Here is a 14302-nt window from a genome sequence, read left to right as displayed (position 1 = left end):
TAAAAGTGTGTCGGAGTCGCTGTGTGTGCTGCCCATCAGACTGAGGGATAACACAGGTCCCAAAAATCAAACAAGTGGAAGGTGATTTCCTAAAGGCTTCCTCGTAAAGAGCTGGTGGTCTTCAGCAGCTTCACTCATTATTTGACAAATGTTGAGATGCCAGTTACTGGTAGAGAGAAGCCCTGCCACACAGCTCCCACTAGATTCAGTAACAGCAGCACATTATTCCAGGGAACAGCAATGCTTTTTGAAGTAATCAATTAGACAATACATTACCAATAAAGCTGGCATGTGAGCATTGAGTTTTGTCTGACCCCTTTTGGCCATAGCAGTGAAATACAAGTTTGAATAGTGAGTGAGAGCTGTGAGAGCCGTTGCAGAAAGAACCACTTAGCCAATTTCAGTGGAATGAGAAAAATGCAAGATAGCAGGAAAAGAAATGTAGGGGGAGTTGAAGTTCAACGTCTTGATAAAAGCTCAAGTCAATGAGCATGGACTGAGATAATTTTCTACCATAATAACGCTTCCTTTACACCCACGTTCTGGTAAGTATGACTGTCACCATTTATTTGGTTTAAAAATCGAATGCTTTATTTGTAAAACTATAGCAGAGAATTCACAAGCTCTACAAGTGGCACAACATGAACAAACAATATAACTGAAAAGAACCCCATCATGTATCAAAAATATCATGTATCATCATGTATCAAAATATGTGTCATCATGTATTATCATGTATCAAAAATATCATGTATCAAAAGTATCATGTATTATCATGTATCATCATGTATCAAAAATATCATGTATCATCATGTATTAAAAATATCCTGTATCATCATGTATTAAAAATATCCTGTATCATCATGTATCAAAAGTATCTCATCATGTATCAATCACATCGCTGACATTCCAAACACATTTCCCGAAGGTCCTGAATGGAAAGCTATGGCTCTCTCAGTTAAAAAGTAGTACAGTAGTGCGGAGAGATTCAAAACAATTATTCCCCATCCACATGCAATTATATCAAATGCAGTGGGCTATATCTTGCTAATTGTTGATACTTGTGACCCCAATTTAAACTATGTTGCTTTATCTTCATTTTCTGCTTGGTTTCATTTTGTTGATTTGTATCTAAATATTCAACGTGGAGATCATTATCAAAGATGACTCCGTGGAGTGTTGGGAGCCGGAGAGCGCTTTATGTGCGGCTCTCTAATTATCGCACTGAGCCAAAGGAGAAGCAAGACTCTGATGCCAACGGGACAAGTGCAATGAGAAGGGCAGTGCTCTGTACACATCATTACACTCAGACAAAAGACAAATACATTCATCTTTCTGACTGAGGCTGTTTGCAGTGGAGCCTAAACGGTATTGAGGAGAATGTCAAAGTCTGCAGATATAGGGGTGAATATTTCCACGCTCTTACCGTGAAAGTTAAGCGGGCCGGGAGGTGATGCAAGGGCTGGGCGATATTAAATTATCACAATATTTTTTAGTCCGAATACCTCGATATGTGAGGATGTCTTGGGGATGACTATAGGTGCTGTCTTGAGAAATTTACCCACAAGAACAATTTGAGAAATTAGATCGTTAGTAATGTGGATATGATCTTCAAGCAGGTAGAGGCAGTCACTGTTCATTTTACTCAGCTAAAACACGCTACGTTCAGAAAAAATGTATTACTTTAATGTAACGCAAAATTTAAGACCCACCCTGTAGCCAAAATGAAAAAAAAAAACTCTACTATTCACTAGTTTAGTGTAACGATCATGAATGAGTAGACTCGCTAGCCGGTTGGCTAACGGGTCGGACCCTTTAGTTGACAGGTTAGCGCAGTCGCCCGCACCTGGGTTTGATTCCCGGCTACAGCGGATTCCCGGCTGCCCCCTAAGTTCGCTACATTGGTGCCAGAAGTGGGATGGTGAGGCCATCGGAAGTGCGCTTAAGCAGAGGCGTGAGGGAGCTGATATGCCAAAGCGCAGGGACGTGCTTCCAAAGGGAAGGGGATAGATATTGTAATGATCATGAATTGAGTCGACTCGCTAGCCAGTTGGCTAACGGGTCGGACCCTTTAGTTGACTGGTTAGTGCAGTTGCCCGTGGTCCGGGCTACCCGGGTTTGGTTCCCAGCTGTGGCATTTCAGCATTTAATGCTCACGTCACCTGCTCTGCTCGTGCTAACAGGGAGCTAGCTCTTGTGGTTGTTAGCAGAGAGAAAGGGCGGTGCATCTGTATTAACCTTGTTCGCAAATGTATTTTAAATTAGATTATTTTCAGAACACATATAAGGAATTCACCCTATGGTATTTCATGTGTTTAAAAGATGAAACAATTGGTAAACGGTAACTAGAAATCCTATCCATGTTTGCCATAGGCAGAAAAAACAAACTGAACCAGAAGTAATATGACAGCCCTCAGATGACGCCAACACTTTGGCGGTCTATGTTGACGGATTTCTGCTGGTTTCAACCTGCCTGGGTTTTCAAGGAGAACCGTCAGATGGTAAAGTCTGACTGCTTTTCACACAGGAGGGACTCTGGTAGTGGAAAATACCTGTATATTAGTGAGGAGGGTCTCTATTGACGAAAGGCCGTCTGGGAAGAGGAAGGGCGAGGGGAAGCCGGGAGGAAGAGCCTGTCCAGCCAATGACAACCTCTCATAGCTGTCTCTTGCTGTTGGAGTGCATGTCGGGTTGTCTTCTGGAGAGAAGAAACGGGACAGAAAATTACGAGTCATTCACACACAATCCAGACGGAAATGAGTGTATCCATAGGGCGACACTTGTAAATTTCACATATTTACACTGCTTGCTTTTTTCATGTTCATTCATCCTTAGGGCGGCATGGTGGTTAGCGCTGCCTCCTTACAGCAAGAAGGTTCTGGGTTTGATTCCCAGGATCCTTTCTGTGTAGTTTGCATGTTCTCCCCGTGTCTATGTGGGTTTCCACCAGGAGCTCCGGTTTCCTCCCACAGTCCAAAGACATGTAAGTCAGGTGAATTGGAGATACGAAATTGCCCCTAGGTGTGAATGTGTGTGTGTGCCCTGCGATGGACTGGTGACCTGTCCAGGGTGTTCCCCCACCTTCCACCCGCTGGGATAGGCTCCAGCATCCCACGAAACATAATTTGTATAAGCGGCTTGAAAAATGAATGAATTTTTCCTTATTTTCAGGTAAGGATCCACTGAGATCAAAATCCCCTCTGCAAAGGAGAGCAGTTCACAAATGTAAACACACCCAAAAAACTAAAATCATCTGCAGCATAACAGATTCAAAATCATATCAAATCAGCATCAGATGCTAAAACAGGTGCAAGACTCACACCTAAGTGAATTTGATAAATATTCAAAGACTGACAAGAACAGTTCAAAAACTGTCTTTAGCACCACTGACAAACATTGACCCAGACTCTAATTGACCGGGAGCAAAGACTGGATCAGTACCAATCTGCAATCGCCGACCCCATTCCTTCTCTCAGAAATACAGAGATCTGATCCTCGTATTGCTTCTCCCAAGACCTGAGCGAGGGGTTAAACAATAGCAGCCAGGACATGAATCCAGATTTTCCCATTTAGGAGATGTCATGCGGACTCTGGAAATCAGAAGCAGACCCACACGGTTCCACCCGAGAGGCCCGAGCTTCCTTTGTGAACGCACACACGGGTGCCTGTCAACCCGCAGATGACATCATCCTCCATTCATCACCAGCAAAAAGGCCAGCGCCCTGCCATCTGCTGTCCAGCCTCTCCACCAGCAGGCCTCAGAGAGGGGGAACAGAAGCAAATGGAGGAGGGACGGGGGGAGAGACACAGAGAGACACAGAGAGAGAGAGAGAGACAGAGAGACAGAGAGACAGCGAGAGAGACAGAGAGAGAGAGCACGTGAGCAAGTGAGAGAAGTGACAGAGAAGTCGAAGACACACACACACACACACACACACAAACACGTGCACCCAGAAATGCACACAAACTAGGGCTGCGCGACACCGATAAAATCCAAATATCACAATATTTTGATTGAATAGCTCAATATTGATAATGTGAGGACATTGAGTGGATGAATATTGATGCTGTCACAAGATATTTACACAGCAGAAAATATCAATAAATGATCATTAATAATGTGGATATGATGATCAAGCAGGTTGAGACATACATTGCTCATTTCTCTAACACAGCGGAATAAGTTCAGAAAATGGTCTCACTTTACTGTAATGCAGCCTTTCAGACCAGGGAATTACAATATTTAAGTTATATCACCATATTACCACAACCACAATCCCACAACAAATCTAGTCCCGTATCAGCATACCCATATTATATCTATAATACTCAGCTCTGCTGTATACATGACTATGTACACTTACATGCACTGTCATGGTTGGGTACATATGCATGTCAAGAGTAGGCTCCACATGCAAACACATGTCCACACACACACACACACATACACACAGACGGACAGACCCCGTAGCCAAAGTACTACACTCCATGTCAGATGGTGCTGGTTATCACGGAAAATCTGAGACATCTACTCTGACCAATCATCTTGAAGGAAGGCACCGGTTCATAAGTGCCACCATCTTGCACTGTGACAGCTTATTAAACACATCCGACCCGCAAAGTCTCCACAGTATTTTTGCGCCATCAGCTGTTTAATTGTTAATCTAATTCCAAAAAAAAAAGAAGTTATATTTGCAGCATGGCTCCCTGGCTGCGTTGCGCGCTCATCCAGTATTCATACGTGTTTATGTGGCAGGCTGCATCTTGTACAAACAGCGAGCGGGGCCGGGCAGCCATGCCTCTCCCTCCCATCAATATTCACCAACGCCAGCCAAGTGGCGGGAACAGCTGGTCTTACATTAATTAGTTTATAGTATTTATTTCAACCATCCTCAGAGCAGATTGAGCAAAAACATTGGAGATTATTTCAAGCATCTGCAAATGCCCTGGAAACATCTCCTCGCCAAAAGTCGAGTGTTAGCATTCACAGTTTAGGTTTGCAATTTGGAGTGTGATTCCACCCCCCACCCCCCCGCAAAGGAAAGATGGTGAAATATGCACTGCTGGTCCACGGAGAGCGTAAACAACCTTTATCCTTTTTCAGACGGAGTTCACTCCAGCTGATTAATTAGAATGGATGGTTGCCTAATGGATTAAAATTTGTTTGTAATTTGACTTCATGAAAATAATGAATCGCCCGCTTTGTTCGGTGCATTTTCAGGTAGGCATGAGGAAGGACGGCCGTTTGGAGAAGAAGAAAAAAAACTGCTCCGCTCAACACGGCGCCAGCGAACGGGACCCTTCTATTTTATCTCAATAAAATAAGTAATGAAAGATCAAAAGCATTACGGTCGGCCCCCCACCCGTTTTGATATAGATGTATTGCATGCACCGTATGCATGCTTCACCCACCTCCAATAAAATCAGCATAACAACTACAGACGTTAGTAGACCTCGGGGAAAGGTCTGCTGCTGTAGCTTTGTAATTGATTTGTACTGCAGGCAGTTTGTCCCCTTATTTAGTGTTGGCATTAATCATAAATCATTGCTTTAACAAACTCCGGCTTCCCACTCAGCAGGCCTCCCCTCCAACACAATGTTGGATCACAGAGAATATTTGATGGCTTTGTTGCGGGGGAAACAGCCTGTCATGCTCCGGGAGAGGCAAACAGCATGTTTGCTTCAACAGACTCCAACTACTGTACAGCTCCGCTTGTCAGATAACATTTCCACCAGGAGCCGCGGCATAAACACCGCCACTTTCAGCAGGGAAAAAGGAAAGAAAAAGAATGAAAAGGTGAGTTAATAAACTGCTAATTCAATCAATACAATCAAAAGGGGCTTAATGAAACTCAAATGTTAATTTTTCGGCGAACACGATCGGGGGGCCGTGTTGTAATAATAACCCCGCCCTTCTTGCCAACCAACACCCCCACCCCCCACCACCACCCAACACACACACCTCAGAATTCTGGCTGTGAGACTCTGGCATGAGCTCGCTGTGTTTATCCCTCGCCGTCGCTCCAGAATCATTGACTTCAACTTAATTACAGCGACAGGCGTTGGAGTGATGGGGGCCCGCCGAACGGAGCGCTCGGTTTCCAGGTGATATTTCTCCACTAGCGACGCTGCCAAACAGCAGCTGTGACAGCCGCTCACGCTCCCCCCCACCCACCCGCCACCACCCCCCCCGGCACGGTAAAAAGAGGCGCCGTTTAAGGCTCCAAACTATGAAATACTTACTGTGTGGAGAAACAACTCGCGGGTCACCCCTGTCACAAATAACGTTTCATGCGAAACTGTTTTCGGTGGATAATAGGAGCCACAAATAAAAATGGGGCGCTGTAAATACAATGCGTTCTGAATGAAACACCATAATTCAAAGAACGTCGCGCACATACATGCACGTGCGCGCGCGCACACACACTTTCTTTCTCTCCGTCCTCCTCCTCCTCCTCCTCCTCCGCCGCCTCCTCCGCCCTGCTCTCAATAGCTGCAGAGGGAGTCCTTGACAGTGTGCTAGCAATGATGAATCACCTATCCAGTTAATTTTCTCACTCCTCATGTGTTGTGCTCCTAAAACAGAGGCCCAGGAATTGACTTGACAAACTATGAATCTAAAAACTATCACTTGGAGGGATCTGGGCTTATCTCCAATTTACATGTTATTAGATTTGTGTTTGCAAGCAGGAGTTAAACCCAGCGATACTGAGGCAAAAAGAGAGGGAGAGAGAGAGAGAGAGAGAGAGAGAGAGAGAGAGAGAGAGAGAGAGAGAGAGAGAGAGAGAGAGAGAGAGAGAGAGAGAGAGAGAGAGATGTGGCGCATGATAACCAGAGATAAAACATGTCTAAAAACACCACTTGAAAGCCTTTGAAATATTTGACGGAGAGTCACGGCGAGCGGCGAGACGGGGAGGAAACTAGCCCGATTTAAAAAGTGACAGACATGCATTGCAATCTGTGGTGAATCTCGAAGAAACCTTGGGAAATTTAGCTGCAATCTCTGGATAAATAGCTGTAATTGACCTTGGGAGTTGAAAATGTGCCATATGTTTCTGGTTCCTGTGTTTGAAACCGCGTCCCCCAGGACATTTCAGCTGAGTCCTCACACAAACACACACAAACACACACATACACATACTCAGAGAGAGAGAGAGCGAGAGAGAGAGGAAGATACAGAAAACCAAAGTGAGATATGTAGGAGAAGTGGGAGAGTGAGAGATAGATGGTTGATGTGGGAAGATGGATGGATAGATAAGTAACATGGTCTAAAAAGGGGGAGCCATGGATAGAATGGGTGCACAAGGAGTGACAGTGTGACAGAGACAGAAACAGAGAAAGACAGAGAGAGAGAGAGAGAGAAGAGAGAGAGAGAGACAGACAGACAGAAAGACACGAGGGAGAGATAGAGACAGAGAGACAAGAGAGATAGTCAGAGAGACAAACACAGAGAGAGTGAGAGAGTGAGAGAGAGTGAGAGAGAGAGCGAGAGGAGAGCAGAATAGCTACATTTGGCCGGCCGGTGTGATATATTGACAGGTGAAGTCTTTGTCCTTGCCGTTGTGCGTCTCTCCCAGCAGGAGAACTGAACGCTGGGCCGGCTGGTTGTCAGCGTAGCCAACACAAAGCTCGGCGCACGCTTCTCACTACACAATTACATCTGATTTGACCTACCGGTGCTGCAGGAAAAAAAACGCCTCCTTCAAATGCAGTAGTAGTTATGACCTCTCGGACGGCCATTAGCAGCTCACACAGCATTACTCCTGCTGCACTCAAACCACCGACATCGGCAAATTCTCGTCGGGGGAAATAAGTGTCTTCCGGTATCAACCCAACGTGGAGCTTTGCAAAAAAAAAAACTAAAATCTGAAAGCAATATGGGTACTTAAAAAAGGACAAAAGGATGTTTATGCTTCAAAGTCTGTCGAGTAAAACCTGTTTGGGTCTGCCGTGCGGATGTTTCTAGACAGATCCCACACGTTTTAAAAGCGAGATGGCACACTGCACACGAGGACACACACTCCGTCCAGGTTGCATTGTGAGCATAGCAAAGATATTGCTTTGCCTTGAGCGGGTTTGTGGACGGAGAGCACACGCCACTGTGGAAATATGTGTGACGGTCCATACCGGACCAGAGGAATTCCTTTACAATGACTCCCGCCGTCACGTGTTGTCCACATGGGAGGACAGGACCGTATGCAAGGAAGACATACACACTAGTTTAGCAACAAACATGTACACACACACACACACCAACACAATCCCCTGTTTGCAAAAAACTCACACTCACACACACACATTAATGTGCTCTCATCACATTTAAGCTAATTTCCTTTTCATCATGGCGAGAGGAAAATGAGTGCTTTCCCCATCCCTGCTGGGGGACGGAGTCAAGAGCCCCAGTTGGTTCTGGGCTGGATTAACAGGTAACATTTGGCTTCCACTCTCTTATCACAGCATGAAAATCTGAAAATCAACCGTGTGTTTTCCTCCATCGCGCTCTCTTTCTCCTTTACACCCCCCCTCACCCCTCACCCCCCCCTAATGTTCCCTTCACTTAGAGATGAAATCGCTTGCTGCACAAACCCATTTGGAGAGAGGAGAGAAGGTGAGCGGGATAATCAGGCTGGCCACTGGGCCGTGTTTCCTAAACGCTCTCCAAAACATTACTGTGCACAGGCATAAAATTAGCACGGGGACCTTAAAGACGTTGACATTTAGCATGACTTTTTGGAAAGTGACACCCTCATATTTTCTTGTAGGATATCATTAAATTTCAACTGCCCCATGGCTGTGCCTTTCCATTAATAACCAATTCAGTGTGTCACTTCTCTCTCTCTCTCTCTCTCTCTCTCTCTCTCTCTCTCTCTCTCTCTCTCTCTCTCTCGCTCGCTCGCTCGCCGTCTCTCTGAAGTAATGAGTTCGTTGCTTTGCCTTAATAAATTGAATCGTATTCTCAAGGCCATATGAAGATAGAGCCACAGATGGACAGGCTACACCAAGGAAATAACCATAAATCCTTTACTGTCAAGAGCGGCACCGCGAGGTGACAAAAGGAGACCGTCACAACACTCAATCGAGCTCACGCTGCGATTACAATAGATACGGCGCGAGGGTGTCGCTCCGCATAAGAGCGGTCTTCATACGGCACGGCCTCAACACACCCCACCTACCGATAAAGAATGACTTTTTATTTACTACTCTTATTGGGGGGCATCGAAAAAAAAAAAAAAACACGGAATAACAGTAATTCCGAGAAATCTAATCACACGCGAAGATGAATGCTGGCAGGTGAGCGACCGCAACGTTTTGCAAAACCACATAATCCACAGCCGAATTAATGAGCTGCAATGGCGGGTTTTGCGGTATGAATTACAATACAACAGTGCAAACAAGTCGAAATGGATTTCATCATTTGCTTTAATGTGGACCGCGCGCGCACACGGGGGGGGGGGGGGGCAAAGAGCTGGGGAGGGAAATCTGTGTTGACTTCCATTCAGGAGGAAGATATCTTGTCTTTTTATGCGCCCCGTGTCATATTTATTGCATAAAGGTCAGGGTGTTCATTTGTTCAAAGTCAGCGTTTTCCCTCTCTCCTCTCCTCCATGTAATAAATGCAGGGACTATGTCATTATCGGACCTCTGAGGATTACAGGCTTGGCTGACTGTGATGACTGCATAAAAGCATACAGGACTTTTGTTTCTGCCCGCGCACACCTTCACACGAGCTCTTAAAGGGAACACCGGCCGAGACAAAATGGCGTTTTTGTCCAAACCGTGGCTCACGGCAGTCAGGTGGGAAAGAGGCGAGCGAGGCTGCTGAGAGGTCGGAGGTCACAGCAGTAAAAAGAACCACACACCAGCGGGCTATGCTCAGCAGGTTAAGTCCATGCAAAGCAACGAGTCCGACACGAATAAATCCACAAAACCGGCAACTTCATTTCAGAAGCTTTAGTGAGAAAAATTACGAGTTACAGGTTAATTGGTTTGTAATATTTCTCATTTCTTTTTCACTAAAAAAAAACGAACTGTGTTGCAATCTAAGCTAATGACAGGCAACATCACAAATTGAAGGTTATGGAGCCGCTAAATTAGCAGACAACTATTATGTTTGCTTAGAATAATAAGAAACCTATAATGCTTTGTATTAATCATCAAAAAACACTAATTAACCATTCAGCGTTATTAATACTGCACTGAAGGAATGTTTTTCTCATTCCAAAATGTGAAGTTATAAAACATATCTCTTAACTACTTCCTCACACTGGCTCTTACACACCAACTTATTTTCTAACGCGGTTCAGAAGGGCGGAGTATATTGTGAATGAAAGAAAACAAAATTATGGCCCGAGAAATAAATAAATAAATAAATAACATATGCGGAATAACCAACTTAAAGGCCAAAACGTGCGGGAGATAACATTTTGAAGAGGACATTACAGCCAGGGCACTTGGAGGCAGTTTAGATTGTCTTTGCATATTGACCTCCATTGACCAAGTCCATTTATTGAGCCGACGGGAGAATCCCAGAGATTAAAATGGCCTCAGATATCGATCGGGTGTTTTGCTTGAATCATTCAACTTTAAAAAAACAAACAAAAACAAAACACAAAAAACAAAAAAAAAGGGGGGGGGGGGATCATTTGTACTTTATATCCTGCTAATCTCCCTGACCCACTAATCATCCCGCCATTTATTTCTCCCTCATTGTTTGGCCCTCCTTTGTTCAGTTATTAATTCACTATAACAACTTCTCATGCAGCTTAACTCAGATAGGGACGGGGGAGTCCTGTTTCCAACCGATAGCGACGTGGGTCCCCGCAAAATGTGGCGCTGCACAGGCGCCCGACATCATACACACATGCCAATTACATATTGATAATTAAGCATTCAAACAAACAAACAGAGAGGAAATCCCTCCGTAATCACCGGGTTTTAATGGAACAAGTATTAGCCTGGTATGGTTGGCCAGATAGCCTGCTGCTAGCTGAGAACTACACTTCGCTTTTCTTGCGTGGGGGTGGGGGGCAGAGAAACACAGGGGGGGGGGGGGTGTCAACATCCCGCCACTGCCATTTGACGAAGGGGAGCCTCTATGATCGTCGGCGGCTGTCGGGCGAGCGTTCGGCATTGGCTGGCGCTAATCCAGGATGGATGTGCTGAGCTGCTTTTAAAGGAAGATGAAAGAACAAAAGAGGAAATGGAAAATGTAAACTTTAAAAGGCTCGGCTTAGTAGCACTTACTCCATGGCTGCCCGGTATAAAAGGGCCCAAAAAATGGATGCAAATCCATTAGCGGTCCTGGTTTCACAGTTACAAAAATACTTAAGGGGCTTTAATTGGTGCGATGTGTTAAACGTGTGGAAATCTGTTTCGATAACATTATTCATAACACTGGCTTTGCACTGTGTGAATTAATAACACTTCATTTACAGAGGGAAGAAAGCTGGCATGGTATTTCCAGTTAAAGAGATTAATTTTTAAACACCTAATTGACAGGCCGGGGTTAGGCAGGATAAGCAACAGACTCTATAAGGCAGCCGCTGCAAAGTCAAGGTGACTGGAGCAGTCGGAAAAAGGCTTTGAAAAAGTAGAATAGAGCACGGCGAGAAGGAGGGAGGGATGAGAATTAGTCCTCAAGCACTTTCCCCCTCCGCCTCCCATTCTTCCTCTCTTTATTAGGAATGATTTACTTTCTGAGTGAAAGGATGTAAAAGCTCAAGTATAGTGGTATAATTACGGCGGAGTGAAAATTTAAAGGTTTGACTCACAGCGTCCTCAAGTTGGCCAGCGGACTGCGAGGAGATAAGAGAGGAGCGCCTCCGACTTGCTTGTTTTATGGGCATCGCCAAGGAAGAGCACACAAATAGCATTCGGCGCTCTGCAAGTCTGTAAACACGACGGACCGCGGCAGACGGCTCGGGCCGCTGTTTACCTTGGCAAAGCCTAGCCTTGACATGTTGCTAGCATCACTTAATTACTGTTTACATGTAAATATTAAATTATACAAACAGCCCCACCGAATGTCTCCACATATACAGAAATACATATTCAGGGTTAACCTTATCTGACTGCAACAGTTGCCACCGTGAAGATGCGCATTGTTTTGAATCGCAAATTTTCCGGCATTGGACATAATCTTCATAATTGTTTAATGCTGTTGTCCAAGGGCATTCGGGTAAATAGGCCCCATGTAATCTACATAGCAGCAGATGCTCAGATATGTAAAATGCAACCTAGTGTTTTCAGAAGAAGAAGGGGAAAAAAAAGAGAAAAAGGAAAGAGAAAGTGGTTATTACAGGGGGATAAACAGTGTGATCATTAATGTGCAGGCTAATAGATGCTGGGGTTTGATTGCGGAGATGTTTAAGCCGACGGTCCAGAGGAGGCTGCATACTGGAGAACCAGAGCCTCCCGTGCATCTGTAGTATGGCTGAGTAAAGCACTTGTTCATTTCCAGTGAAGGGTAACATGAAACAGGCCCCAGCCCTCTGATGGACAGGGAGATTTCACCTTCGCCAGTGAATGATAATGCATTATTAAATTTGCCTCTCTGCTCACTAGATACACTTAGCTGACCACAGCATATTTATCTCCCCATCTGAGCCTCACGTCTTGGCAGGAGAAAGCATTCTGTCACTTTTGAGGCATTTCAAAGATTAAAAAGAACCTCTCTCTTTTCAACGTCCCTAAAAGCATCCCCTCTTTTCACTGAAATGTGATTAGCGGGAGATGGTGTCACGCAATGGAACATTCATGAGGGGAGAACAAATATCCAAATGAACTCCTGTGTCCTGGAGGAATAGCCCCTCTCTGCACCATCAGCACTCTCTCTCACTCCCTCTCACTCGCCCGGGCCGGGGAAATTTGATTGATCCTTTATTGAATTATTTTTTTGCACTCTTTCATTTCAACAGGACTTACTGACAAGTTGTTTGATCATAAAGCATTATTGTCTGCCAAGTCACATTTGGGGGGTTGTGATGGCTAATGATCCTGCCTCCTGACTTGGGGAAAGTCAGGTAGTCAGCATGTGTTTGAAGCTTGCAACGCCAAGGACAAAAACACTATGCATTAAAGTCGGCAAGATGAAGAGAACGAGCTTACACCCCAACATGTCAAACTTTTAATGATGGCATAAAGATGTAGCCCGTCACTGTCAGGGAGACATCTGCAGTGAGAAACGGGTGGTGCGTCTGATCATAATGTAGCCTCGCCTCGTACTTTTAGCATTACATATGCAAAGCCACAAGAAAAAAAAAAAAAGGGGGGGGGGCTGCAAATAACTTTTTTCCTCCTATCTTTTACCGGGGTGCATCCGCCCGTCAGTGACCACAGGTCCGTGCCCTCTGCAGCTGCGGTGACAGACTGCGATTCTGCTCCACGCTGCACTTCACCCTTCACGCTATAAACTAGCAGCGCAGACAGTCACAGCACACCGACCCCGAGGACATCTCTGGACATGTAGGCCAGCGTCCTGACTAAGCATGCCGCCAAGGAAAAGGGGGAGCGGCAAACCAGTTTCCTCCGCACCGAACACACCAGGCTCCTTAACACATCAGCAAATGCTCGGCGGAGAGACGGTATGAAAGGATGCACCCCTGGGTGGCTCACCCGGATGGATGCATATTACAAGTGCATCTCCTGTTGTGTAAACAAGGATATGTAATGACTACCAGTGAAGTGCAGATATCACATTACCGGTGAATCACCCCCCTTTTAAAATATGGTTTACAGAATCGGCTTACATACTGTACCGGCCTCCGAGTCTGGAGTCAGGTCTTTCGCCCCGGTGTAAAGGAGATGGGGCGTGTAGAAGTGCTGTAGGATGGTTGAGGGAAACCGGTGAAATCTGCTGCTGGCAAAACGTTTGACCATTTAAAACTGCCACATGGTTTTCATGGAAACTCTTAATACGTCGATGTACGTGCATATGGCTTGTGTTTAAAACACCTCTCCCCCGAGGAAATAAAATGATGTCAAGTGTTTGATGTCCAAAGTGAGTTTGGAGCCAAAGGCTTCCGTACCTTTCAAATTTCCCCTTGTTTGTAAGCTACCTGCTGTTTCATGAGACAGAGGCTTGTCGAACGCCATCGTCACAGACTTTCCGTTTGAAGCAATTCAATTAGTCACTTGTGAGATAACAGTTAGCTTTCTACCAGCCTTTCTTCTCCAACATCATCTAATCTTTTCATCCAAGCAAGAAAAAAAAAAAAATTGGACAAAAAACAATCCCGCTCAAACGTTAGCCCCAAAAAAACTACCATCTGGCTACCTTGAACTGGCGGACACAACTTCGGAA

General features: G+C 45.2%; 1 protein-coding gene across 3 annotated transcripts in view; it reads right to left on the bottom strand.

Moving 5' to 3' along the window:
- Positions 1–14302, bottom strand: part of dachd (dachshund d) — a 152296-nt gene that overhangs the window by 18120 nt on the left and 119874 nt on the right. For all 3 annotated transcript variants that reach the window (XM_056289223.1, XM_056289222.1, XM_056289224.1), the window contains one exon: positions 2553–2698. In XM_056289223.1, coding sequence (XP_056145198.1) covers positions 2553–2698 — 146 coding nt within the window. The remainder of the gene's footprint in view (positions 1–2552; positions 2699–14302) is intronic.

Source organism: Lampris incognitus, chromosome 11 (genome assembly GCF_029633865.1).
Source record: "Lampris incognitus isolate fLamInc1 chromosome 11, fLamInc1.hap2, whole genome shotgun sequence".
Taxonomy (NCBI): Eukaryota; Metazoa; Chordata; class Actinopteri; order Lampriformes; family Lampridae; genus Lampris; species Lampris incognitus.
This window is presented reverse-complemented; position numbering and strand designations above follow the sequence as displayed.